We start from the raw sequence: 27,496 nt of genomic DNA, 5'->3' as shown, positions 1-27,496 counted from the left end.
ACCTTTATGAAGTTCTTGGCTTCTGCTGTTTAGACTCTATTTCTCAAGAAGGTTGCCTACTATATTCCTCCTAAAATCACCAAATTCTGTGAAACTAGCCATAGGCTAGATTCTCATATTAGAGCAGAGAATATGCCTCCTAGCATTCCTGCAGCTGAGCTGGGGCTAGGACTTCGCCATCTGACTCCAACTCTTTGACAGCCTGGGCCCCATTTTGTCTCTGTTATTGTTAGTTGCTGTCCTGTTGGCTCCAACGCATAGCAACCTCATGTACAATAGAATGAAATGTTGCTCAGTGTTATGATGGGACAATATTCTATTGTGATCCACAGGGTTTTCATTGGCTAATTTTCAGAAGTAGATCACCAGGTCTTTCTTCCTAGTTGTCTTAGTCTGGAAGCTCCACTGAAACCTGTCTACCACAGTGACCCTGCTGGTATTTGAAATACTGATAGCATAGCTTCCAGCATCACAGCAACACACAAGCTACCACAGTACCACATACAGTGGACTTGGTCTCTGGATGGTGCAAAACAACAATTTACCATTTGACTGGCAGAAGGGAAGAAGCCTGCAGTGGAAAACAGGCCATTTAAAAATCTCACAGGCAGAAATTTTTGACAACCCTTGGGACTTAACAACACAACACATCCAAAGTGGTGCCAGTCACAATAGCTGACATTCAGCCTGCATATTGTTCTCTTGTCCAGGGCCACTGTATTGCCCAACTCCAGAGGACAGCATTCTTATTGACTTGTATGTGAATGGAGATCACTCAGTTGTGCAATACTGCCACTCTGCTTTAGTTCAGTCACTGATTCAGTCAAGAAAACGTCTATACAGTCATCTAATCTTCTATGGAGTTAAGTCTCTAATTGAAGGATTTTCTCCACCCAGCCAAGGGACTGCACAGCTTTCCTGGGTTTGCTGTTTCACTGGGATCTTTAAAAATTACCCACCACAAATAGGAATGGGCTTTGGAAGTGTTTTATTGGATGGGGAATTAGGTGGAATGCAAGGAGCTTTGACTGTGTTTAACTCAGATCCTCAGAAGCCAGTTCCTCTCTTCTTAATCATTAGAAGGTTTTTCTTGGACCTGAAGTTTCTTGTCTGTACAATACAAACCTCTCTCCTTTCTACCTGGATCAAAATCATTCTTAAAAAATGAGGCCCCCAGCAGAGAGAGAAAGCAAGACAGAGAGACTGAACATCTCTAAAGCCATGAATCAGATAACCAGCCACTTGTTCTTTTCAGTGCTGGGAGCAGACATACTTAAATAAAATGATTTTATAGATTATTCTCACTGCCTTCCAAGAAGGGGATTTATCAATTTCAGGGCACAGCAACCATTTATTCCCAGATTATTGATGTTTTTTATTTCCCCTCTTGAGGCAGAAGAGGAAGAGAATTTGAGCTGTGAATCTTCCTCTCCCCTCCTCCCTTGGGATGAGGCAGGACAAACTTGGGGCCCAACTAGGACTATAATAAATAGTCACAGATAGGTCTAAAATATGTAAGGCCCACTGCTATGGGGATGGGAAATTTAACTCCCCTTTTACAATAGTTGGTTGATACCTCTACAGAGACTACTTTCAAGAGGGCTAGATTCTCTTTAATGTACAGTGGAATCTTCCTGTCACCCATGTGAAAACACACTATCAGGGATAAGAAGCACTCACTGCCATAGGGCATCAAAGAGGGAGGAAAATCTTTTTTTATAGCTTTAAGAGATGAGAACACTCTTGTCCTAGCAGAGAAATTGTAACTAGGCAATTGATGAGTATATTAATTTCCCCGTGTGTGAGTGTACACGTATACACACAGTTTTGTCTTTGTATAGTGGCTATGAGAAATGGTCAACCTCAGAAGCCTCCCTAAGTTGTAGTATAGTGAAGCCAAAACTGATCTGAGCTGCCTGAGAATATGAGTAAGTTGGTTCCCTCCATAGAGACACTAAATTTCCTAGAGCTTAGTAACACTCCCTTACCCCATGGAAATTCCATATGAAAAAAAAGAAAGGAGAGGAGCAAAACGGATGTTTTCTGTACATGGACACATCACTAGACTGTAAGTAGCATGAGAGCAGGAACATGATGCTTCTGATAATGAGCAGATGGATGAATGGATGGATGGATGAATACATATGGACCATGTATCCATAAGCATTTCAATGCAGCTGCTCTGTTCCCAGAACTGGGCTAAGCACTGAAGAGAAATCAAAGAACACTATGAGGGTAAGACATATTCCAAGCCCCTGAAATACAGTTTAGCTCAGGAAGCAAGATAATCACACAGGAAGCAGCCAGGAAATGCATCCGGCAATCCGTGATTAATTTAGGTCAACAGTCAGGAACTCAGAACCTGGAGAATGTAGCATGGGCTGGATGTGCAGGAACATCCTCCCAGTACCGAGAGGTACCTGGGATCTATTTAAATGGGGCAAGGAGGACCTGGATAGGTAACAAGAAGGGCAGACCATCCCAAACTCCTTAGCATGGCTCCAAGGGCCTTTTATGATCTGGCAGCATCTTCTCACTCTTCTATTCCCATTCTTCCCCTCACTCTTGATGCTGTAGCCAAACTGAAATAATTTCATCTCCTTGAAACTACCATGTATTTTGTTTTTGTTTTCCCAACAAGCCTTTTTCACATGCTGTTCCCTCTCTCTAAAAGATTCTTTTCCCCTCCTCTTGGCCAAACCAACTCAACTCATCATTCAAGCCACTGCTGAAACATCACCTCCTCTGGGAAGGCTTCCTTGATTTTATTCTAGACTATATGCTTTCTTTGCTATGTTTCTCCCCATCATCACGCTTATCATAATTTGCTAGAATTACTTGATTAATTGTATGTCTCTCCACTATCCAAAAGACTCTTTAAAGGCAGTGACTGTGTCTTTCTTGCTTACAATCATACCTGACATGTATTCGGTGCTTAATAAATATTTGATGAATGAAAGGAATGGATGGATGGATGGATGGATGAGTGGAAGGAAGGAAGATTCCTAGGGTGAGCAGAGGTATGGCATGTTTTGGGTGTAGTGAGGGGAGTTGAAGTGCGAAGTTCATGTGGGCAATGTGAAAAGATAAGGTTATAGAGATGGTTGGGTAGACATTAAAGAGAACTTCCAATTCCTGGGATGAAGGGCTCAATCTTTATCCTCTAAGAAAAGGTGGAGAGGATAAAATTTTGTCATTTAAAATTCTCTTCTGCTCTATAGAGCTATCCTGCAAGGTATGACAGGCTTGAAAAGGAAGAGCAGCTACTTTAGAAGACTGCTTTTCTAGAAATTGGAAATTCCCCCACTTTCCCTTGACCCTTGGGAAACACAGTGAGTGGCCACTTTGGGGTTTTTATCACTACCTTGCCCCTGCCCATGTCCTGAAGCCTAGGTCCATAATTATGCAGTTATGTCAGCTACCCTTTCCCTTTAGCTGCAGGTAAGAAGCTCTTCAAGCACCGGGAAAGTGGAGATTTGGAAGAGCAAATGAGTCGACCATGAGCTGTAGCACCCAGTTATGAGCCCAGCCATTCCAGAATGAACACAATGAGCACCAAGTCCTCAAATGTGGGTGTGCACCCATGGACCTGCCCAGTAGTAAGGTCTTAATTGTCAATGGAGACAAAATGATCCTTGCGTTTTGCCTAGGGGAAGCCACACCCCATAGGTTTTCTCTGATCAGCTCAGCTAGTCATAAGTATGGAGAAGCTGCAAGCAGCAGAGGGCTCATCAGGCGGGTCCAGTATAGACTCTAAAGCAACAAGGATCCTATGTATGCTCCTCCCACACACATACACACCCAAACACCCTTCTCTCCCACTTTGTGCCTCCCTACCTGCTTATGTTCCCATTCACCTGACCATCCCCCACAAATTGCAAAAACATTCTTCAGTGAAATCCATCTCTTTGCCTCAGCCTGTCTCATAATCCTGTTGGTTCACCAGGCATATATGTGGAATAGTGAACCAGGCAAGAATCTGCTCTAAGCATTTAATAGAGTTAGAGAGACTGCTCCATGGAGACTTGGGTCCCGCTACTCAAAGTGTGGTCAATGGGCCAGCAGCATTGGCTTACCCTGGGAACTTGTTGGAAATGCAGCACCTCAGGCCCCTCCCAGGCCTACTGAATCAGTATCCACAATTTAACAAGCTCTAAGGTGATTCCTATGCACATTAAGGTTTGAGAAGCACTGTTTTCAGGGCCCCTATGACACACCTGTTTTCAAGAGAAAAATCAGTTCAAGCCTCCTAAGCCTTCTCATGAGACAGGGAGATTTTCCATCAGACCTTGGGTGGAGTGGGGACAAGTGTGAGTCAGGGTGAGGTTCATGGGGCTTTTCTGCCCAGGCTCATAGAGCCTGAAACCTAGCAGGGAAGAGATGAGGTCTTCTGGCATCCAACTAGGAAAATAAAAGTGACTAAAAGAAGAACCCAACACAGAGATGTGAGGCTTCAGAAAGCCCCCAGGAAAAGACTAACAACAGCTCATCCACCAAGAAGCTTTCTGAGCATTAGCTGGCCTAGAGCAGTGAGGATACATTTAGAAGTGATGAAAGGGAACCCTTCTTGATATGGTGAAAAGCCATTTAATAGGAATGAGGAGGAAGGAGGTCACTAAGTTAGAAGCCCAACCTGTTACTTAGAGATTATTTCTAGCATGAAAGGGCCAAAGGGTTAAGAAGCCACCTACTCACAACGTGATGCAGAAGATAGATCTACTTATTACCTGCTTGTGCTGCCTGAATTTAAATGGGAGGATTCTATGGTTCCTCTCTGTGGCTGCAGCTTGGGAATGGCACTGAGAACTTACCCACCTGCTTGTAGGAAATAAGCTATAGGAGTAGCAGAGGACATTTACTAAAGTCCCAAATCTGCTGCTTGCTTACTAGCTGTGTGGTCCTGTGCAAGTTACTTAAACTTTCTGAGCATCAGTCTTTTCATCTTTAAAATGGAAGTAATAATGTCTATGTTGCACAACTCAAGTAAGAATGAAATAAAGTTTTTCTCATGGCGTTAGACACAAAGTAAAAGTATATATTATCTTAGATTTCTCCTTTCGCTGTATAAAGTGAAATTCACAGCGTCCTTCTCCAATGTAGTATTCATCCATTCAGCAAGTAACTGCTGTTTCCTCATCCTTTCACCCTGAAGGAGATCAATGGTGAAAGAGTACACTTCCTTTTACAGTACCCTGAAGACCAGAGGCACAGTCTGGAATTGGGTGTCTTCAATGCAAAGGAATGTTCTGAGAGGCGAGCCAGGAAGCCCAAAAAAGGAAATTTCCTAATCCCTTCTGTTGGCAGGCAGTGGCTTTGCCAGGTCTTAGCTGGAAACCCTGTCCCCTTTGGCACCTCCCTCTGCAGAGAGCTCAAAGGAGAGCAGGTGTAGGTCCTGGAGCCTCTGAGAGCATTATTGGCTCTAGGAACAGCTGCTCGGACAACCTGACCCCAGGACCTTTCAGTAACTTCCACTGAGATGGAAGGAGGAATCGGGAGTAGGGGAGACGTTCTAAAGCCTTAAAGCAAACCAATGAATTAGATTCAGGTTGTTGTTTGAGACATCTCCTTTAGACTGGCAAATATACTCACTGCCGTCGAGCCAATTCCGACCCATAGTGGCCCCATAGGACAGAGTAGAACTGCCCCATAGGGTTTCCAAGGCTGTAAATCTTTATGGAAGCAGACTGCTCCGTCTTTCTGCCACAGAAGCACTGGTGGGTTCTAACCACCAACGTTTCGGTTAGCAGCCGAGCTCTTTAACCATTGCACCAACAGGGCTCCTGGACAAATATAGTGGGTTAAATAAGCTTAAGGCTTGTTTATATTGGGCTTCTGGTCTCTCTGTCCACTGAGAATCCTTAGCCATTTCATCAAAGTAGCCTTCAAAAACATTTTTTTTGTTCCTAATGAATTATATTTTTACTGCAAAAGGCAGAGTAGATTCATGTCTTAAAGCCCCAGATTCATAATGACATGTTAGAAATTTGATTGTAGTCACTCAGCAAATCCTGATTGAGGGTTTTCTCTATACCAGTCACTGGGACAACAGTGGCAAGTAAGAGATGAGTTCCCTGTACTTACGGAGCTTACCTTCTATTGTGGACAGACTATAAACAAGGAAACGAATAAACAAGCTGATTTCAGGCTGTGACGTGCACTGAAGCGAATGAGCAGAGTAACCTGATGGAAAGTCCCAGTGGTGGGAGGTGTCCCCTTTAGGTAGGGTGGCCAAGGAAGGCCTCTACAAGGAAGTGGTGTTTATACCTAGACCCAATGGATAAGGACAAGCAAAGACCTGGGTGAAGAGCACCCCAAGCAGAGGAAAAGAGAACAGCAAGGATGATATCCTGAGTCGGAAAGGACTTGATTTGAGGAGTAGAAAGACCAGTGTGTCTGGAACTCACCAGCAAGGGGAGGACATTCTGAATGAGGCCAGAGAGACCGACAGGAGCTGACTCATGTAGGATCCTCTAGGCATGGTAAAGACTTTGTATTTATTCAAATTATGTTGTTGTTGTTAGGTGCCATCCAGTTGGTTCTGACTCATAACAACCCTATGTGCAACAAATTGAAACACTGCCCAGTCCTGTGCCATCCTCACAATTGCTATGTTTGACCCATTGTTGCAGCCACTGGGTCAATCCATCTCATTGAGGGTCTTCCTCTCTTTTACTGACAATCTACTTTACTGAACATAATGTCCTTCTCCAGGGAATGGCCCCTCCTGATAACCTATCCAAACTACATCTCACCATCCTTCCTTCTAAGGAGTATTCTGGCTGTACTTCTTCCAAGACAGATTTGTTCATTCTTCTGGAAGTCCATGGTATAGTCCTTATTCTTCGCCAGCACCATGATTCAAATGCATCAATTCTTCTGCGATCTTCCTTATGCAGATTTGCCCAATGCAATATGGCATTTGATTTCTTGACTGCTGCTTCCATGGGCATTGATTGTGGATCCAAGTAAAATGAAATCCCTGACAATTTCAATATTTTCTCCATTTATCATGATGTTGGAGCCCTGGTGGCACAGTGGTTAAGAGCTCAACTGCTAACCAAAAGGTCAACAGTTCAAATCCACCAACTGCTCCTTGGAAACCCTATATGGGGCAGTTCTACTCTGTCCTATATGATTGCTATGATTCAGAATCGATTCACTGGCAACGAATTTGATTTTTTGGTTTTGGTTTATCACGATGTTGCTTATCGGCCTGGTTGTGAGGATTTTTGTTTTCTTTGTGCCGTAATCCATACTAAAGACTGTAATCTTTGATTTCATCAGCAAGTGCTTGAAGTCCTCTTAGCTTTCAGCAAGCAAGGTTGTGTCATCTGCATATCACATGTTGTTAATAAGGCTTCCTCCAGTCCTGATGCTGCGTTCTTCGTGTAGTCCAGCTTCTCGTATTATTTGCTCAGCATATAGATTACACCTCAACATAAAGAGACAAAAATCCTCACAACTGGACCAATAAGCAGCATCATGATAAATGGAGAAAATATTGACATTGTCGAGGATTTCATTTTACTTGGATCCACAATCAATGCCCATGGAAGCAGCAGTCAAGAAATCAAATGCCATATTGCATTGGGCAAATCTGCTGCAAAAAGACCTCTTTAAAGTGTTCAAGGGCAAAGATGTCACTTTGAGAACTAAGGTGTGCCTGACCCAAGCCATAGAATTTTCAATCACCTCATACGTATGCAAAAGCTGGACAATGAATAAGGAAGACCGAAGAAAAATTGATGCTTCTGAATTCTGGTGTTGGCAAAGAATATTGAATATACCATGGACTGCCAGAAAAATGAACAAGTCTGTCTTGGAAGAGGTACAGCCAGAATACTTCTTGGAAGTGAGGATGGCGAGACTTCATCTCATGTAGTATGGACATGTCATCAGGAGGGACCAGTCCCTGGAGAAGGACATCATCCTTGGTAGGGTGGAAGGTCGGGGAAAGAGAGGAAGACCTTCAATGAGATGGACTGACATAGTGGCTGCAACAATGGGTTCAAACACAGCAAAAATTTTGAGGATGGTACAGGACCAGGCAGTGTTTCATTCTGTTGTACATAGGGTCGCTGAGTCGGAACTGACTTGACAGCACCTAACAACAAGTATGGTGAAAGGATAAAATCCTGACACACACATTTCCTGATTTTAAACCATACAGTATCCCCTTGTTTTGTTTGAACAACTGCCTCTTTGTCAATGTAGTTTCCACATGAGCAGAATTAAGTGTTCTGGAATTCCCATTCTTCACAATGTTATCCATAATTTGTTATGATCCACACAGTTGAATGCCTTTGCATAGTCGATGAAACATAGGTAAAAAGCTTTCTGGTATTTTCTGCTTTCAGCCAAGATCCATCTGACATTAGCAATGATATCCCTCGTTCCATGCCATCTTGTGAATCTGACTTGAACTTCTGGCAGTTCTCTGTTGATACATTGCTTCAACTATTTTTGAATTATCTTCAACAAAATTTTACTTGTGTGTGATACTAATGATATTGTTCGATAGTTTCTGCATTTGGTTGGATCACCTTTCTTTGAAAAGGGGAAAAATATGGATCACTTTCAGTTGGTTGTCCAGATAGCTCTCTTCCAAATTTCTTGGCATAGATGAATGAGCACCTCCAGCACTGCATCCTTTTGTTGAAACATCTCAATTGGTATTCCGTCAATTCTTGGAGCCTTGTTTTTTGCCAAGGCCTTCAGTGAAGCTTAGAATTCTTCCTTCAATACTATCAGTTCCTGATAATATGCTACCTCCTGAAATGGCTGAATGTTGACCAATTCTTTCTGGTACAGTAACTCTGCATATTCCTTCCATCTTTTTTTGATGCTTCCTCCGTAATTCAATACTTTGCCCATAGAATCCTTCAATATTGCAACTTGAGGCTTGAATTTTTTTTCTTTAGTTCTTTCAGATTAAGAAATAACAAATATGTTCTTCCCTTTTGGTTTTCTAACTCCAGGTGTTTGCACATTTCATTATAATACTTTACTTTGTCTTCTCGAGATGCCTTTGAAATATTCTGTTAAGCTCTTTTACTTCATCATTTCTTCCATTCACTTTAGCTACTCTAAGTTCAAAAGCAAGTTTCAGAGTCTCTTCTGTCATCCATTTTGGTCTTTTCTTTCTTTTTAATGACCTTTTGCTTTCTTCATGTATGATGCCCTGGATGTCATCCCACAATTCTTCTGGTCTTTAGCCATTAATGTTCAGTGTGTCAAATCTATTCCAATTATAGGGGGTTTGATAGGACCTTAATTGTAACATTGGCCGTTATGTGAAGAAGGGATTGGAGAAGGAGGACAAAGGTAGGATCTGGAAAAGCAATTAGGAGACTATTGCAAAGTCCAAGGAAGAGGCTATGATGTTTTGACCTAGGTCTTGATAGCAGAAGGAAAGGTGGTGATGGATTAGATGTGGTACAGGGTGGGGAGGACAGCTAAGAAGGAGTGTGAAGAAAAGAAAGGAATAAGGGGTGATTCCAGATATGGGGCAGTTTGGTAGATGATGGTGCCACTGACTGAGATGGAGGAGAACAAGTTTAGAAAGAGGATTCAAGACCTGGCTGGTGCCGTTTACTAAATTTAAATGTTTTTGTGGCCTCATTTGTGGCTTGAGCAGGAGTGAAAACTTTTTCAGTTTTCAAGAGCTGGAAGGGATTTCTCTAGCCTCTAGGCAAGGTAGCACCTAAATCCAAACAGATAGTATGATACTTCCCCATGAAAGGTCTCAGTGGGGGAAGCCTACAACCCACCACTTCCACTCATTCCACCCTCCAACCATTGTTATAGCCAGCCAATCTAAGTTTCTCTTGCTGCTACTTCATGCCTGTCCCCATTTCTCTGCCTAAGGTGTCAGTGGCTTCTCTTTTTCTGTTTATCTGTTCATTAAAAAATAAAGCACAAGCAATGCTATGTTGTATGAGATACAAGGTCTCACACAGAGCCTAGAACTTATCACTGACAGGGGCACAAGGCCAGATTTTGGGGTTATTTGAGAGTTGTTCTCCATGTTACCCCTTAACATTTCAAGCCCCTCTAAGAACCCACTTGGGATCTACCATCCTGTTTTCTCTAAACCTTTCTTACTCTGACTTCTATTTCCAGTCGGTATCCCCTCTTGGGTCACCGTCCGTATTTGTTGAGTTCCCCTTATTTTCTGACTAAATGACTGGAGATGATAAGATTTCCTTACGTATTTTACTCTCAAACTACCGAACTGGGATTATTATTACTTACTTACATTATTATGTTGTTGTTATTTTTGGGTGCTGTCACATTGATTCTGACTCACAGTAACCCCATGTGAGGTAGAACTGCCCCATAGCATTTTCTTGGCTATAATCTTTATGGAAGCAGATCACCAAGCCTTTCTCCCACAGACCCACTGGGTGGGTTTGAACTACCAACTTTTGGTTAGCAGCCAAGTGCTAACCAGGGCTCCTTTACATTATTATAAGTAAGAATAATTGCTATTTATTAAACACTTACTAGGTGACATGTACCCTGCCAAATGTTTTTAAGAACACTAGGATGTAGATATTATTAATTCCATTTTATAATTGAGACTTGGAGAGCTTTAGCAAGTTGCCCAAGGTCACACAGCTAGTGAGGGGTGGAGGCGGGATTTGAACCCAGGTCATCAGTCTGTATTACCAGTGTACCCACTCTGCCAGTGACCCTCCTGTGGAAGAAGGAAGGCCCAAAGATTGTGGCCTTTCGCAGGTTGAACAATCAGGCTTTCTATGGTGGCTCACCAGGCTTTTCTGCAGCTGGGGAGGGTGTAGCAAGTGATGAGGGTTTGAAGTCTTTGTTTTTGTAGATGGTGGGGTGTCAGGGTAGGGGTGTATTAGTAACTGCTATAGCATTCACTTCAGGAACAGTGGACCCACATCTGATTTTATGGGAGCAACAGTGTGGACCATGGAAACTCTGTACAAGGTGACTTGGGAAAGCTCAGGAGAGCAGAGAGATTGTACCAAACCAGAATGTAAAGATATTCCTACTTTAGAAAAAAAGAATAAAGGGAGGATCTGAAGACCTCAATCTCCTCAGCAAAGGGAAGGCATTAAGACACCAGAGTCAGAAAGGATGCATGCCCATGGCAGCTGAACAGGGCACCTGCATGGGCCCCTTCTTTCCCAATGCCCTGGGGAGACTAAGCCCCACATCTACCACCTTCTGCAATGTCTCACAGCCGCCTGGGAGAGGCCTAAGCATCTGGTCCTGAAGTGTCCCCTTTGTTATGGCCTGGGGTTGGGAAAGGCCCAGGCCCACTTCCATTTTTAAAACTCCTCGTAATCTTTAAAAAAATAAAGAAATGCAAAACAGGGTTATTAAAATGATTTTGTATTTTAAATGTTTACATTAACAAAGTAACACTTTTTAATTATAAAAAATATAATTGTGCTATTTACAAGATAATTGTATGGCTTATAAGCCAACCATAATTCAGAGCTTCCTAGAATTAGTGTGGTCCAGCCAAGTATATCCCTGAGATTGCAGATGCTAGATCGGAGGGTGCATCCTCAGTAGTTTTTGAGGCCCACTGTGGGTTACCTGAATGTGTGACTTGAGCCAAATGGCCCTCCTATCTCCCCTGTGATAGTCACTGCCATGGAGGAGGGAAGTTCTATCATTTCCAGGTGAGACTCCCACAGGCCAACTTGCAGCCCCCCTCACCTTCTGCCCTTTCTATAAAATAAACCTTTCAGAGCAACATCAGCAGATTTCAAAAGTCAAAAAATTCTCCCTTGCCCCCAAAACAAGAAGGATAAGGAAACAAACATTGTGAGAAACCATAATGCCTATCCCTTTATATGTATATTATTTCATGGCTCTCCCAACTGCCCTGTGATAGTGTAAGCATTATTTGTCCCTTTTGTATATCAGTTCAATTATTCATCCAAGGTCACACAGAAGATCAAGGATTAGAAGCCAGAGCCTTTGACCGCAAAGCCTGAGCTCTTCCCATGTCTTCAAGTAAGATCACACCATGAAACCACACATAGCCCCGGAGGAGCACGTTGAGGCTGGAGGGAGGTTGAGGACAGCCATGCCCCTCCGTGCCTATGTGGTGTGGGCCAACTTTGTCTTTTCTAGATCTTTTCACTGTTTCCTTCTCTTCCTGTGTCTTCTCCTGGCTGGCTTGCCCTCACTCTGCTCTGTGCTTATGATACTTATTTTTCCATTCACAGCAAAACAATTCACATCAAGGTAATTGATGATGAGGCGTATGAGAAAAACAAGAATTACTTCATTGAGATGATGGGCCCCCGCATGGTGGATATGAGTTTTCAGAAAGGTGTAGTACCCTGTCCTCCACACTAACGTTAACCTTTTTCTTTCCTCTTCTATTTCTTTCTTTCTCCCATCTGTTTGTCTCTGGCTCTTGTTCTTTTTCTCACCTCGCTGGTTCCCTTTCCCTTGTTTCTTCTGTTATTCTCTTTTGTTTTCTTTTCTCTCTTTTCATCTCTCCCTTTCCTCTCTCTGCTCCCTGATCTATCCTAACACCCACCAGCCTGTCACATGGTACTGATAAGAGGGATGCTCAAGAGCCAATGATAAATTTTATGGGATGAAGAAATGGGTATAGAGAGAGAGAGAGAGAGAGGCCAGCCAGAACCCTGACAGTATCACATAGGAGGCTCTCTGTGTCTCCCAAATTGCTTGGAATTCAGGAAGGAAAATGTCCAGATAGCACAGGACCAGGCAGAAGGGCGGTATGAGGAAGCTGACACCGGCTCTCAGCACAGATTTCCAAAGGCAGTTATTCTCAGGGCTAAGTTTATAGTTCTTGGAAGTTGAGAATCAGTGTATTCAGATTTTGGTTCTATTTGCTGTTCACCCACTCCCCAAAATAGACGTTAGGAGCCATCTCATCTGCCATATCCCTACTAACAAGGCACAGTTCTCCACCGAACATTATGGAGTTGAAAGCATAGGTCTGTGTTCCAATCTAGGTCAAAGACCTACCTCGCTTTTCACATTAGGAACATCTAGGTATGGAGGCAGAAAGTAAGACTAGTGGGAAGGAGGAATCTGACCTGGGTAAGAGCTTCCCCAAGAAGCCTTGGGACTTCTCAGAGTAGATAGAGCTTTTGCTTTCAGCTAAGTGGCAAGTCAGAGAACTCTACTTCAGGACAGGCCATACTGTGGGAGGAGCAGCATTCCTTCCCTGGCCTACCCATCAATCATGCTCCTTTAGGCCATTGCCATGGTCACAGGCACCCCATTTCCATCCCATTCTCCTTGCAGCAGGAAAATAGGCGAGGCTCACATCTCCTACATAGTCCCAGAGTTCCATAACCAGGTCCTGGAGAGAAAAATCCTGGAAAATGCTTCATGACAGTCAGTGAGCTTTGTCTTTTGGCCACTGAGTAAAGCATGGAAAGATGACACAAAAAAAAAAAAAAAAAAGGAGGAAGGGGTCAAAAAGGTAACAAAATATGTAGTTTTAAAACATGGACACACTCAAACGCACACCATGTGCACAGCAAGTCCTGTGCCCAGGGAATCATCTCAGGTCAGTGTACCACTTTACAGATGGCAAAGCTGAGCACACCCTCAGAACATAAGAGGAAGATCATAGGATCTGAGCAGACATTCTAGGCTATCACTTATTAGCACTTCTTTGCCACTTAGAGAGCATTTAGGTCCCAGACCAAAAAAGCATGCCTAAAATAACAATCACAGCTCGCTAGTGGGACCCACTGACCACCATTGTGTGCTGTGAAGTATTAGGAGAAACCATACGGAGAGAGTCAGGTCCAGGTAGCAGCTTCTCTACATGGCAATGACCTGAGCCAGCTACGTGCCAGTCTTTGGAGAAAAGTGATTTTCAAGGAAACTTTCCTTCCCTGCATAATTTGGTTTTAAAAGACACTATGCTTTGTGGAGGCTCCCAGTGATAGACAGAAACCTCCATCACCTTGTCCCTCAGGCCCATAATAATCAATATTTAAGGAAGCCAGCCTTGGGACACAATGCACCTATTTTGTAAAAGTCAAAAAGAGATTTTGAATTTGTTTTCCTTCATTTGCTTCACATTTTTTCAGGCCTGCATCAGCTGCAAATATTAAAGGACACCTATATCACATTGTGGTCTTAATACATATTTATTTTTGTTCCCACCACTGACGCCCTATGAGATAAAGGAAGAGAAAGATAATAGAATTCTGCCTCCCTTTCTCTCTCTCTCTCTCTCTCTGGTTTCCTTCATCATAAATACTTTTGTTTTAAATTTTTCTTTATGAGACTCATGTGAGAAGGGGATATGGACACGAGGAAGGCAAACAGACCCTGAGTTCTGCTGACCATACTTTCTGCTGTGGAAGGGTCCTAGGTACTTCCCAATGGACCAGTAGTTTACCCACTGCCCAACGAAATGCCACTGCTACCATGTGACACTCAATGGAATGTGCTGCCCAATCCATTTCCCACTAACCATCAGCAGGATCTAAAATGATTCCTCCCCACCTTCACCCATCCCTTCTTTGTTCCTGCCCTTTCCCTTCCTGTCCTCCTGGCTCCTTTCCTTTACCCACCTTTCCTTGCCTCCTGGCTCCCTTTCCCACTCATAAGAACAACTATGACCAAGGAGACAAGAAAAACTAAAACGATTTTTTATGTAAGAACAACACAATCCACCATAGTCCTGTCAAAAGTCACCACGGCAGGACTGGAGTGCATGTGCCAAGAGTGATGGGGAATGGTTTTAAAGGCTGTGCTCCAGGTGACCAACCAACAAACCGACCCAGTCGACACACTCTCTCTCTTGTTGTCCCTACAGGAAAACCATAAGGGTTAAAATAGTAGATGAGGAGGAATACGAAAGGCAAGAGAATTTCTTCATTGCCCTTGGTGAACCGAAATGGATGGAACGTGGAATATCAGGTGTGAGATTCTTAAAAAAAAAATAATAAGAAAGAAAAAAAATTTAAATAAACTGAAAAACAACGAAAAAGAAAAAAGCAACTATATTTTTTCTGCCCCCTTTTTCTTCCCTTCTCCTCCTTTCTCCTTTTGACCAACGGACTTTTTTATTCTTTGCCCTCCTGTATTCTCGCTCTCACCCTGTTTCGGTATCATCTCTGCCTTCTTAGCCTTAGCTTGTTTCCAGCCCTCCTTTCCCACCTTCTGGGCAGTGCTGCAGCCTCAACTCCTCATTACCCTAATGAGTTACTTCCCATGTTTTGCTCCAATTATCTAATTACCACTGTCCCCTGCACTCCTCCCACACTTACTGTAACCTGTAAATATGAAAACTCCTCGGTGGGTGGGGAGGAGAAGAAAAAGAAAGGAATGTGATGCGATGCATGCCTGTGCACCTTCCCTGCCTTCTTCCCTTCCCAGCCCTTCACTCTCTAGCCTGGATTGAATGTGGGTGGGTCTGGGTTGGGAGTTGGAGTCCATGTTGCAATGATGCTTCAACAGATTTCTGCTGCATTCCCCAACCTCCGTTGAGTACTTGGCAGGTTATTCACTTGCAGAGTGGCTCATAGGCCTCTCTGCCCTTCGTGGAGGTAAGTGTATTATCTGGTTATTTCACAATTGGGTAGGCCATGGCATGGGAAGGTATACCAATTGTCAGAGGCCGTGGAGAGAGCTGGCTTCTGAGATAATCATGCAATTTGGAATAATGAGCTATTCTGCCATCCCCTGACATTTCACCGCATCCCATTCTACCCTTGTTGCAGCCCAAAAGTAGGGCACCTTACTTAGGCTACTTTGGGATAATGCAACCTCTAAAGCAGAAAATTGAGAGTTTGCAAAAGAAAGGAAGTATTCCAGATATGGATATTGCCTTAGCCAGTGGGCTGTGGAAAAGGACTGACATTGGGAAGGCCCAGAGTTTTGATCTGTGGGTTTTCCAACAGGAGAAGGAACTCTAAATGGTCTAGTTGGTGCTATTCCCTGAGAGACACAGATGTTGGATGGCTCACTGAAGCCTACCTGTGCTGGCATCTGCAAGTGAGCATATTGCCCAGATCCCAAGATAACCCTCATCCCACACCAGAGAAGTGGCCTCATCGCCTCCTTTCCCAGGACATACATCTTGGAAGACCTGCCAAGGCTTCATCCCTAAGAGGCGGATTGTGTTCTAATCAGGGTAAATGTAGGGAAGAGTTTCTTCCCCTGAAGAAAATGGTTAAAAGCCACTACTTGAGAAGTGTGGGAAGAATAGGTGTGGGAATGGGAAAGAATGCTCCTGGGAAGTACCAAAGGAGGGCACTTATACTCCCTTTCAGGACTTCATGGCAAATGGAGCAGTGAAATCCACCTATTTGTCAGCAAGGGATGATTACTCTGCAACTACTTCATGCTTATATAACAAGAAGCAGCATAAAGCCTTTTCCTGGAGGGTAGATCCAAGAGATTCAGCAACTATACTCCTAAGGGCTCATCTATAGGTTTTCTGCTCTATCCCAGATGACTGATCAGTTCTCATTGGCTGCTGGGGATTTTCTGCAGAGCTGACCAGTTCTGAGTCCTCACTGGTTTGGACATACCTCGTGCTCTGAAGGTAGAAGCCCTCTGCATCTTCCATTGCTTTTTTTCTCCATGGTTACCTGATTGCCATCAACCTGATTGCCAAGGAGTACTGGAAGAAAGAGAAAACCCCTAGTCCCATTTCTTCCCAGATTGTATCCTGCCAATCCTCTTGCTTCTGTCACCAAGAATAGTCTCACTGACCCATCTATAACTGCTGAGTGGAAACTCTTGGATTCATGGAGACAATGACCAGAGCATGATGCACTTGCATCTGACTACAAGCCCTCTCTCTGCTCTAGGAATGAGCTTGGCGTTCTGAGTGTAAAAACAGGGCAGCAGGACCTTTGGGGAAGAGTGCCCTGTGTGGACTATCTGGGTACACTGATGTGTTGGGATCTCTGGATTTTGGGGGCCAGGAGGGCTCTTCTATGTAGACCCATGGAAGGAGCAGAATGAACAGGCTCTCTTACTCCCTATCTATCCATCTCAATAAAGTGAGGAGATCCATTGCTCCTTTATCCTCCTTGGAAATCTAGATAGGAGATACCAGAAAAAGTCAACCCTTGTTCTCCCTGCTTATATACTATACAAATTCTGGATCCATGTGTGTCTTTAGTGGCTGTGAATTTGAGGCTATGGTTCACAGATCTGAGTTGCATTCCTAGAGAATCTTAGAAGAAACCGTTCACACACACCCTGCCTTCCTCAGCAATCTCTGTCAGTCACCAGCTGCACTAGTAATATATGGCAGCATGTTCCCAGACCTTTATCTGATAAGAGCCAAGAAGTGAAGGGCAGTATAAGATACTATCAAAAGAATAATGTGGTGTGTCGCAAGAAATTTTGAATTTTGGATCTTGAAGTCCGAAAGAGTTTATTGTAAGTACAAATTCAGGAGTTCGGGGGAAAATGGGAGGGGGGTACAACCTATGTTGGGTACTTCTTTCACTCAACTTCCCAGTCCGTATAGGGATCTTGCATATGTCTTCTCCCATCTATGTATATCTTTCAGTATGACAGTCTATCTGGTCCATAATATCTAGACTCTGATTTATTCTGCCCTTTTTGGAACAAAAAGACTACCATTCAGAGATGCAGCTTCATAAGATGTATGGAAAAGACAATTGCCAAAATAGGCAACAAACAACAAATCTTTATTGAACACCTGCTAAGTGCAGGCACTTTGTTAAACACTGGTGACACAAAATTTTATGAATTCATGGTCCCTGACCTCCAGGATATATCTGTAAAAAGATAAACCATTCATGAAAAAAATTCTGTAGGGCTTCTTTTTCACTAGTTCATTTTTTTTTTAGAGGAAATAAAAGTTCTGGCCAGCATGTTCTCTAGGAAGCCAATCATGGCTATGGAAACCTTATGGGCACTGGGCAGCTGACATGATCTGACTATGACGTTAGAAATAGAAGACATGGAACTGGGCACTCTTCCACTCTTTCATACCACCACCCAGTGCTATGAGTTCCCATTCAAGACCCAGGGTCATATTCACCACCAACAAGCCAGCTACTGTGGCAGGATTGCAACTTATACAGTTGTCATGGTAAATGGATTTTTGCTCCTTCTTTACAGAATAGATGTGTTGACCTGATCCCCTAGAAGATCACAAATGCTCACCCACTTGGTTCCCCTATCCTCAGCCCTCCTTCCTTAAACCTAGGGTTACAGGGAAGGTGTGGAGAAAGCGCTCATAATTGCAAGGCCCTGGTGCACGGCACCCTCTCCAGCAACTTGCGCCTCTTGCTGCTGCTGCTGTGCATGCTCCAAATGCTGCCTTTTGCATGTGGCTGCAGAGCTCTCAACTACTAAGCTCACTGCTTTCCTTATGCTGCCAGCAACCACAAAATCTGGGGACACTTTTAAGATTAGACCTTAACGCTCTTTCCTTTTCTTTCTTCCCCTTGTCTGGTATCCATTTACAAACAGCACTCCTGTTGTCTCCAGGTAAGAGGTGTCTCGCCCCTCTTTTCCACTTCTTGCCAGTGCCATTATTTGGTTTAAGACCAATTTTCTTTGATTGATTTAATAGGAACTGCAGGCTCAAGTTAACCTGACAAGTTCTCCTAAAGACTGGGTTTTGTTTCCCCACTTTTAAATAATCATGAGCAGTAGACAATTCCTAGAGCACCGTTTCTGTCAGTAGATGCGGTTAAGTCATAGCTGGTCCTCTCTGGGACAAGGAAGAAAAATTAAACTTATCAAAGAGATGGTGATCACAGACTTCTCCTGGTGAAGAAACTATTCATCCATCATCTCATGTTGTGGGGGAAGAGAGGATGAGAGTCAGAGCTAGAATCTCCTAATAGGAGATCTGGAAGAAAATACTTTGATCCCAAGGGATCAAAGAGCTGCTATGAGAACCTGAAAAGCAATTTTCAAAGAATCTGGAATTTTACTGATCCCAGAGATCTTCCATCTTATCACAGCTAAGAGCTAAATTGCTAAGAATTTTGGTTCATTCATCATTGACCCTTGAAGCCACATGTGCCATGAACAATAAGAATTAGAATGTTATGGTGGTAAGGACAGTGTTCTGGCTGGAAATAGAAATTCTAGGGAATTTATTTTGAATAAATCCTCATGCAGAATCTAGATCCTGTGTAGGACACACACGTACTTCTGGAGTGCACTTCCATGAGTGGAATCCAATCATAAACAACATCCAACTTTGTGAGCAGACAGGAAATCATTCCCAGCATGTCCAGCAATACTATAACTATAGCTGAGTGGGCTATCCAAGACTTTTCAGTATATTTTAAAAGAATGCCTTATATTTCATTATTCTTTGAAAATAGAAAAATATTAAGGTCTTTTAAGAGGCCAAACATCTTACAGAGTTCATTGGTATTCAGAGTCACCTACAGGCTACATCCTGGGTTTAGGGAGGGGCAGTGTATATAGTAAGTACATTTGCCTCCTTGCAGCCTTAAATTAAAAAAATGTAGGTAACCTTCTATTTCCCTTTTCCAAAAAAAAAAAAATTACTCCAGCTTCCTTGACCCTTTGATTCCCTTTTAAACCAACAGGATAATGGCTACCTGTGACCCCATATATTCCACAATTGCCCTAGAATTTTGATTTAATAGCATTGGGTCTTCCCTCTCCACTTCAGTCATTCTCTTGCCTGAGATAGCATTTAGGCTTCTTTGTTCCAGCTTTTACCTCTGTCCTCCACCAACCACACACATATACCTGCAACAAAGATTCTGATTTAATTTAAGCTTCTTTATACTTTTAATATTTGCACAAATACCAGTGCAAACTAAAATTAGAAAAGAAGGTGTGTTTTCCTAGATCTTTCAATCTGTAAACCTTTAATTTAGGAGCTCTTGATTAGGCCTTAAATTCGTTGGACGTCTCAGAGTCTTGTTCTAGTTTTCCTGGGTGTACAAGCAAAGATGATGAACAATGCCTGGTGGTGAGAGATGGAGAGTAAATATGTTCATTATGAGCTACACCAACAAGCTCAGAGGCTTTGGAATGAGGACTCTGGCTACATCATCCAACTTCTCTCTGAGGATGCCTGTGGAACATTCATGATAACCTTTCTAGTCTGGCCTAGCAAGCTCTTTGTTCTTCCAATATTTGTTCAATCTGCCATCTTACTAATTAGTTTATATTCTGATTTTTTTTTCGCTCTCTTCCCCCCCATTTCTATATCCGAGAGCTTGCTTCGTGCTGTCCAACATCAATCTGAATATCTAAATCACCTGAGATCACCTGTCATTTATTCTCTTTACTTGAAATTCTGAAGAGTCAGATAAACTAATGATAAGTATCACTATTGTCTTAAAGGTTTGACACGTATCATTCTCTCAACAAACTAACTTAATTTGAATTTGAAGGAAAGACCACTACAAAAATAGAAAAGAGGAAGAAATTATTGCCAAACCAAGACGCTAAATCAGAGTTGCTTTAAAGGCATGTGAATCAATCATTTAACAAATATATATGGAGTATCTCTGTGGGGCTGTGGGAGATCTAAAAATATAGGATTGGTTATTTGTCAAATAGATTTTTTCAGAAAGTTGGGAAAACTGACTGTCAACACAGAGGTGGACAGGTCAATAGGTAGATCAATATCCAGCCAGATGGATATAGTGCTAGACTGATAACTAGACAAGGGGTTAGACATGTACATTTATATGTCACTGGAGAGCTCATCACAGTGATACAAGGTTCTTGTGGCACATGTAAAGTATGACATGGGGGATTAGGGAGGGAGGAATGGAATAATGCTGTCACTGTGAGGATAGGGATTGTGAGATGATGCCAAACCTGCAATGAGAGGACAAGAGTTCGCATGCTTTTAAGGAACCTGTATGTTTTTCCCAAATGCTTTTTCTCAGAGTGGCTTATAGCCTGGCTTCTAGGATACCTGGTGTCATAGCCAAACCCTGGATACATCTGGACTTATCTTCATAACTAACTAATCAAACACTCAGATTCCGTGGATTAAATGAAGTCAGGCTGACAGTGTGTCTTCTGACTTGGAAATATACAGAAGGGCATAGATCCTTGAGAAACAATGTATTTTTCTGAAAGTGGTTGCCAGCACTAAACGGAGGACAGCACCACAGACAGCTCCCATGAATTTTTGAATTACCTTGTTTGGTGCCAGAAACACTGAGTGAAACAGCCAGCTTGGGATTCTTCCACACAGTCTCTTACCATCTTCATTCAGACCAACTGAGAAAATTCTTACGTTAAATATAAGGTTATCTGATTGGTAACTTACACCCTTGGCTTATAGTCTTTTCAGTGAATTGTTTCCCTTGCAACCTCAAGTGCCCAAGTCTCACCCCTCCTCTTGCTTCACCAATTCCCAAGCTAGAGAGAAAAGAAGATCTTGGCCTCTGATCCATTCTGTTCTTGAGATTATCCAAGGAATAGAGGAATCCCCTGGGAGATTCACTGTGTGAAATGAAAGCAATTAAAGAGCCAAATAAAAGAATTAATTGCATGTGAGAATGTGGACTTGGATGGGAAGATGTTTAAATGAGCTCTGAAAGAAACAGGCTGCCAAGAGTAATTTTCTAATCAAAGGGGAATAAAAAGATTCAATGTCTATTTCATTCTAATCCAGAAAACATGTCTTCATGGTGAAGTGGTCTTAAAATGGACTCACCAGCTGAAGGAGAAAAATTCTATAACTATTCAATATGAGAAGGCGCCACTGGTAAATGAATCAAGATGCTGAGGGACACAGGGAATGTCTCAAAAGAAAGTAAAGGAAGAACTTTATTCTGCTTTGTTTTTGAGCAAGTATTTGTGTTCCAGAGGAAATGTGCCTGATTCCTATAGAAAACCTGTGTGTCTTTCACTGGAGAACCATGAAGTTTTTTGGGAATCCTTCCAAATTTCTCATTGTGAGGATAATACATGTATGAAATGTAGATGTTTCTGGAAACATCCCTTCTCTTTCTCCTTCATAGATGGGATTGTGCCAACAGTGTTGAAAACAGATGTTAATGTGAATCAATAGATATTCTCTTTGGATTAAATGTGCTTCTCTACTTCCTACCAAGAACTGTTACATTAAGCAGTTGAACAAACAGTCAAGCCCAATGGTTTAAAATAGTTAAAGGCAAAAATATTTTAATTTTGTCCCCAACTTCCCCAACATCACACCAAATGACTCGGGGACTTCACTTGGTGCTATTTATTGGAAGACCTTTGGGTCAGGTTGCCCACCTAATTATAAAATAGAAAGAGGAATGCTTATCCCAGGCCTGCAAGGAACACTGTCATGGTTGGATGGTCTTAAAGTGCTCAGCAGTTCATGGAAAGAGGCACTAAAATATACACAGAATTCCCATTCCCAAATGCTATTTACTTTGTACCCAGTGCCCACACACAGTACTCTGAGGTATAGACTTCTGGGGAATGGAGAGTATGCTAAAGATAGTCTGACTTTTGTTTTGTTGCAGAGGTGACAGACAGGAAGCTGACCGTGGATGAAGAGGAGGCCAAGAGAATAGCAGAGATGGGAAAGCCAATACTGGGTGAACACCCCAAACTAGAGGTCATCATCGAAGAGTCCTATGAGTTCAAGGTCAGGCCATCAGTGAGGTCTAATTGAAGAGTAGAGTAATGGGAGAGACGCAGAGGACCTGGGGTTTTGTTCCATTTTTAGCACTGAATATGTGAAGTTGAAACTGAACAAACCACTTACCTACCCTGGGCCTCAGTTTCTCATTTGTAACATGCAGTGAATAGTGCTGGCCATTTATGCTTCCTAGGAATGTTGGAAGGAAACATAATATAGAATATGGAACAAATGGTCTAGAAAATCCCTAGCTGTATCATCACTATCGTTTAAATATATTTTTAAATCAAAGATACTAAAACCCACTACTACAGGGCAAGATTTATTGATATCATTATTGATATCACTATTGTATTACTCCAAATAATCCAATGTCCAAAATTAAAACCAAAGAAAAGGTAAATAGCAATATTGTCTCATAAAATATTACCCAAGACCATTCCATGCATAACTTTCAGAACCCATGTGGAGCCCTTGGAATGCAGGGTGTCTTTTATTCCCATGAAGCACAGCATTCCTCAGTGGTTCTGAACATTCTAACCTCATGGTTCCAAGTTTTCTCTCCCTGGCAGAGTACGGTGGACAAACTGATCAAGAAGACAAATCTAGCCATGGTTGTGGGAACTCATTCCTGGAGGGACCAGTTCATGGAGGCCATCACTGTCAGTGCAGGTAAGAATGGTCTCAAGATGGATACAAACCTTGGTGGGGGAAGCAGGCAACACCTGAGAAGGAAGAGCACAGCCCACATCAATAGGAAAGTGCTATTTTGGGGAAGGCCTATGTATCCAGTCTTCGCAGCTCTAGTCCTAAATGTTTACCTCTTTCACTGGGTCACCTTGGAAAAGAATCGTGGTGTAACTAAAAGAATGCGGATTTTAGAGTTGATGTCTATCTACCTCTGATTTCAAATTCTGGTTCTTCTGTGTGAACTTGTATAAGTTAACATCCCTGAGCCTCAATTTCTTCATCCAAAAAGGGGACTACTACTACCTTTCTCAGTAAGGTATTACGTTAAACAGAATCTGGTACTGTCTTAGTTTCTTAGAGCTGTTATAAAAGAAATACCACAAGTGGGTGGTTTTAGAGAAGAGAAATTTATTTTCTCATAGTTCAGGAGGCTAGAAGTCCAAATTCAGGGCACCAACTCTAGGGGAAGCCTTTCTCTCTGTGGACCCTGGGGAAGATTCTTGTCTCAGCTTCTGTAACCCTGGTGTTTTGCAGTTCGTTGCTGGTCTCCATGTGACATCTATCTTTCCCCCATTTGTGCTTTCTTCACTCTCTGTCTAATATGCTCTTTTTATATGTCAAAAGTCATTAGGTTTAAGACACACCCTACACTGATGTGGCTTCTTTAACATGACAAAGAAAACCCTATTCCCAAATGGGATTACATCTACAGGTATAGGAGTTAAGATTCCAACACATATTTTTGGGGGGACACAATTCACTCTATGTTGTTGTTGTTGTTGTTAGGTGCCTTCAAGTCAGTTCTGACTCATAGTGACCCTACGTACAACAAAACGAAACACTGCCCAGTCCTGCCCCATCCTCACAATCATTGCTGTTTGAGCCCATTGTTGCAGCCACTGTGTCAATCCGTCTCATTAAGGTTCTTCTTCTTTTTCTATGATCTTCTACTTTACCAAGCATGATGTCCATCTCCAGGAACTGATCCCTGCTGATAACATGTCCAAAGTATGTGAGACATAATCTAGCCATCTTTGCTTCTAAGGAGCATCCTGGTTGTACTTCTTCTAAGACAGATTTGTTCATTCTTTTGGCAGTCCATGGTATACTCAATATTCTTTGCCAACACCACAATTTAAAGTCATCAGTCCTTCTTCAGTATTCCTTATTCATCCTCCAGCTTTTGCATGCATATGAGGTGATTGAAAACACCATGGCTTGGGTCCGACATTGATTGTGGATCCAAGCAAAATGAAATCCTTGACAACGTCAATATTTTCTCCGTTGATCATGATGTTACTTATTGGTCCAGTTGTGAGGATTTTTGTTTTCTTTATGTTGAGAGGTAATCCACACTGAAGGCTGTAGTCTTTGATCTTCATAAGTAAGCACTCTTCACATTCAGCAAGGAAAGTTGTGTCATCTGCATATTACAGGTTGTTAGTGAGGCTTCCTCTAATCCTGATGTCAAGTTGTTCTTCATATAGTCCAGTTTCTTGAATTATTTGCTCAGCATACAGATTAAATAAGTATAGTGAAAGCATACAACCCTGACGCACACATTTCCTGATTTTAAACCACACAGTATCCCCTTGTTCTGTTCGAACGACTTCCTCTTGGTTTGTGTATAAGTTCTACATGAGCACAAATAAGTGTTCTGGAATTCTTATTCTTCGTAATGTTGTCCATAATTTGTTATAATCCACACAGTCGAATGCCTTTGCATAGTCAATAAAACACAGGTAAACATCTTTCTGGTATTCTCTGCTTTCAGCCAAGATCCATCTGACATCAAAATGATATCCTTCGTTCCACATCCTCTTCTGAATCTGGCCTGAATTTCTGGCGCTCCCTGTCGATGTACTGCTGCAACCATTTCTGAATTATCTTCATCAAAATTTTAACTTGTGTGTGATAGTAATGATATTGTTTGATAATTTCCGCATTCTGTTGGATCATCTTTCTTTGGAATGGGCACAAATACGGATCTCTTCCAGTTGGTTGGCCGGTACCTGTCTTCCAAATTTCTTGGCATAGACAAGTGAGCACTTCCAGTGCTGCATCCGTTTGTTGAAACATCTCAGTTGGTATTCTGTCAATTCCTGGAGCCTTGTTTTTTGCCAAAGTCTTCAGTGCAGCTTGGACTTCTTCCTTCAATACCATTGGTTCTTGATCATATGCTACCTTCTATAGGGTCACTGTGAGTCAGAATCAACTCGACGGCAACGGGTTTAAAGTGGTTGAACATCAGCCAATTCTTTTTGGTACAGTGACTCTGTGTATTCCTTTTATCTTCTTTTGATGATTCCTGTGTCGTTCAATATTTTACCCATACAGTCCTTCAGTATTGCAACTTGAGGCTTGAATTTTTTCTTCAGCTTTTTCAGCTTGAGAAATGCCGAGCATGTGCTTCACTTTTAGTTTTCTAACTCCAGGTCTTTGCGCATTTTATTATAATAATTCACTTTGTCCTCTCGAGCCACCCTTTGAAATATTCTGTTCAACTCTTTTACTTCATCATTTCTTTCATTTGCTTTAGCTACTCTGTGTTCAACAGCAAGTTTCAGAGTCTCTTTTGACATCCATTTTGGTCTTTTCTTTCTTTCCAGTCTTCTTAATGACCTTTTGCTTTCTTCATGTGTGATGTCCTTCGTGTCATTCCACAACTCATCTGGTCTTCAGTCATTAGTGTTCAGTGTGTCAAATCTATTCTTGAGACAGTCTCTAAATTCAGGTGGGATATGCTCAAGGTTATACTTCAGCTCTCGTGAACTTGTTTTAATTTTCTTCAGCTTCAACTTGAACTTGCATGTGAGAAATTGATGGTCTGTTTCTCACTTGGCCCCTGGCCTTGTGACTGATGATATTGAGCTTCTCCATCATCTCTTTCCACAGATGTAGTTGATACGATTCCTGTGTATTCCATCTGGCAATGTCAATGTGTATAGTTGCCGTTTACATTGTTGAAAATAGGTATTTCCTATTAATAGATCATTGATCTTAAAAAATTCTATTATGCAGTCTCCAGCATCATTTCTGTCACCAAGGCCATATTTTCCAACTAGCACTCCTTCTTCTTGCTTCCAACTTTTGCATTCCAATCACCAGCAATTTTCAATGCATCTTGATTGCATGTTTGATCAATTTCAGACTTCAGAAGTTGGTAAAAATCTTCAATTTCATCATCTTTGGCATTAGTGGTTGGTGTGTAAATTTGAAAAATAGTCATATTATCTGGTCTTCTTTGCAGGCGTATGGGTATTATCCTATCACTGACAGCGTTGTACTTCAGGATAGATCTTGAAACGTTCTTTCAGACAATGAATGTGATGCTGTTCCTCTTCAATTTGTCATTCCTGGCATAGTATACCATACGATTGTCTGATTCAAAATGACCAATACCAATCCATTTCAGCTCACTAATGCCTAGGATATCGATCTTCAAGCATTCTAGTTCATTTTTGATAACTTCCAATTTCCCTAGATTCATACTTCATACATTGTATGTTCTGATTTTTAATGGATGGTTGCAGCGGTTTCTTCTCAATTTGAGTCATGCCACATCAGCAAATGAAATTCTCAAAAGCTTTACTCCATCCACATCATTAAGGTTGGCTCTACTTTGAGTAGGCAGCTCTTCCCCAGTCATATTTTGAGCGCTTTCCAACCTGAGGGGCTCATCTTCCGGCATTATATCAGACAATGTTCCGCTGCTATTCTTAAGATTTTCACTGGACAGCTTTCTTAGAAGTAGATCGCCAGGTCCTTCTTCCTAGGCTATCTTAGTCTGGAAGCTCAGCTGAAACCTGTCCACTATGGGTGACCCTGCTGCTATTTGAAATACTGGTGGCATAGCTTCCAACATCACAGCAACACACAAATCACCAGAGTATGATAAACTGACAGACGTGTGTGGTGGAATTCAATCCATAACAGATACCAAATAAATACTCAGTAAATTCTGGCTTCCATCATTCCTTTCTCTCATTAATTTAGTCCCCCCTTTTCTGTAAAATGGGGGCAATCCTGATTTACAGCTGTAGGGATCAGGAGTTTCTAAAATGCTTGGAGCTGCCTCTCTGAAAAACCACTCAACTGGATGATTCCAAACCTCTCCTTTGGCATGTGACAGGTCCCCTCTGTGGTGATTCACAGCACAGCCGGGAACCCTGGAGTCCCATAGATGTGTAGGAATGGGGATGGAAAGGGTCTCCCCACACCAGTATTACC

General features: G+C 42.2%; 1 protein-coding gene across 4 annotated transcripts in view; it reads left to right on the top strand.

The window, feature by feature from the left end:
- Nucleotides 1-27,496, top strand: part of SLC8A3 (solute carrier family 8 member A3) — a 206,118-nt gene that overhangs the window by 171,451 nt on the left and 7,171 nt on the right. The window contains exons 3-6 of one of the 4 annotated variants that reach the window (XM_012560048.2): nucleotides 14,807-14,910; nucleotides 18,454-18,471; nucleotides 22,467-22,582; nucleotides 23,149-23,248. In XM_012560048.2, the coding sequence (XP_012415502.1) occupies nucleotides 14,807-14,910; nucleotides 18,454-18,471; nucleotides 22,467-22,582; nucleotides 23,149-23,248 (338 nt within the window). Of the gene's footprint in view, nucleotides 1-12,212; nucleotides 12,320-14,806; nucleotides 14,911-18,453; nucleotides 18,472-22,457; nucleotides 22,583-23,148; nucleotides 23,249-27,496 lie in introns of all 4 variants that reach the window. The other 3 variants (XM_004370990.2, XM_012560047.2, XM_004370991.2) reach the window with 3 other exon arrangements.

The sequence above is a fragment of the Trichechus manatus genome, unplaced genomic scaffold (genome assembly GCF_000243295.1).
Source record: "Trichechus manatus latirostris isolate Lorelei unplaced genomic scaffold, TriManLat1.0 scaffold00010, whole genome shotgun sequence".
NCBI lineage: Eukaryota > Metazoa > Chordata > Mammalia > Sirenia > Trichechidae > Trichechus > Trichechus manatus.
The sequence above is the reverse complement of the archived record's forward strand: the minus strand, read 5'-3'. Positions and strand labels throughout refer to the sequence as shown.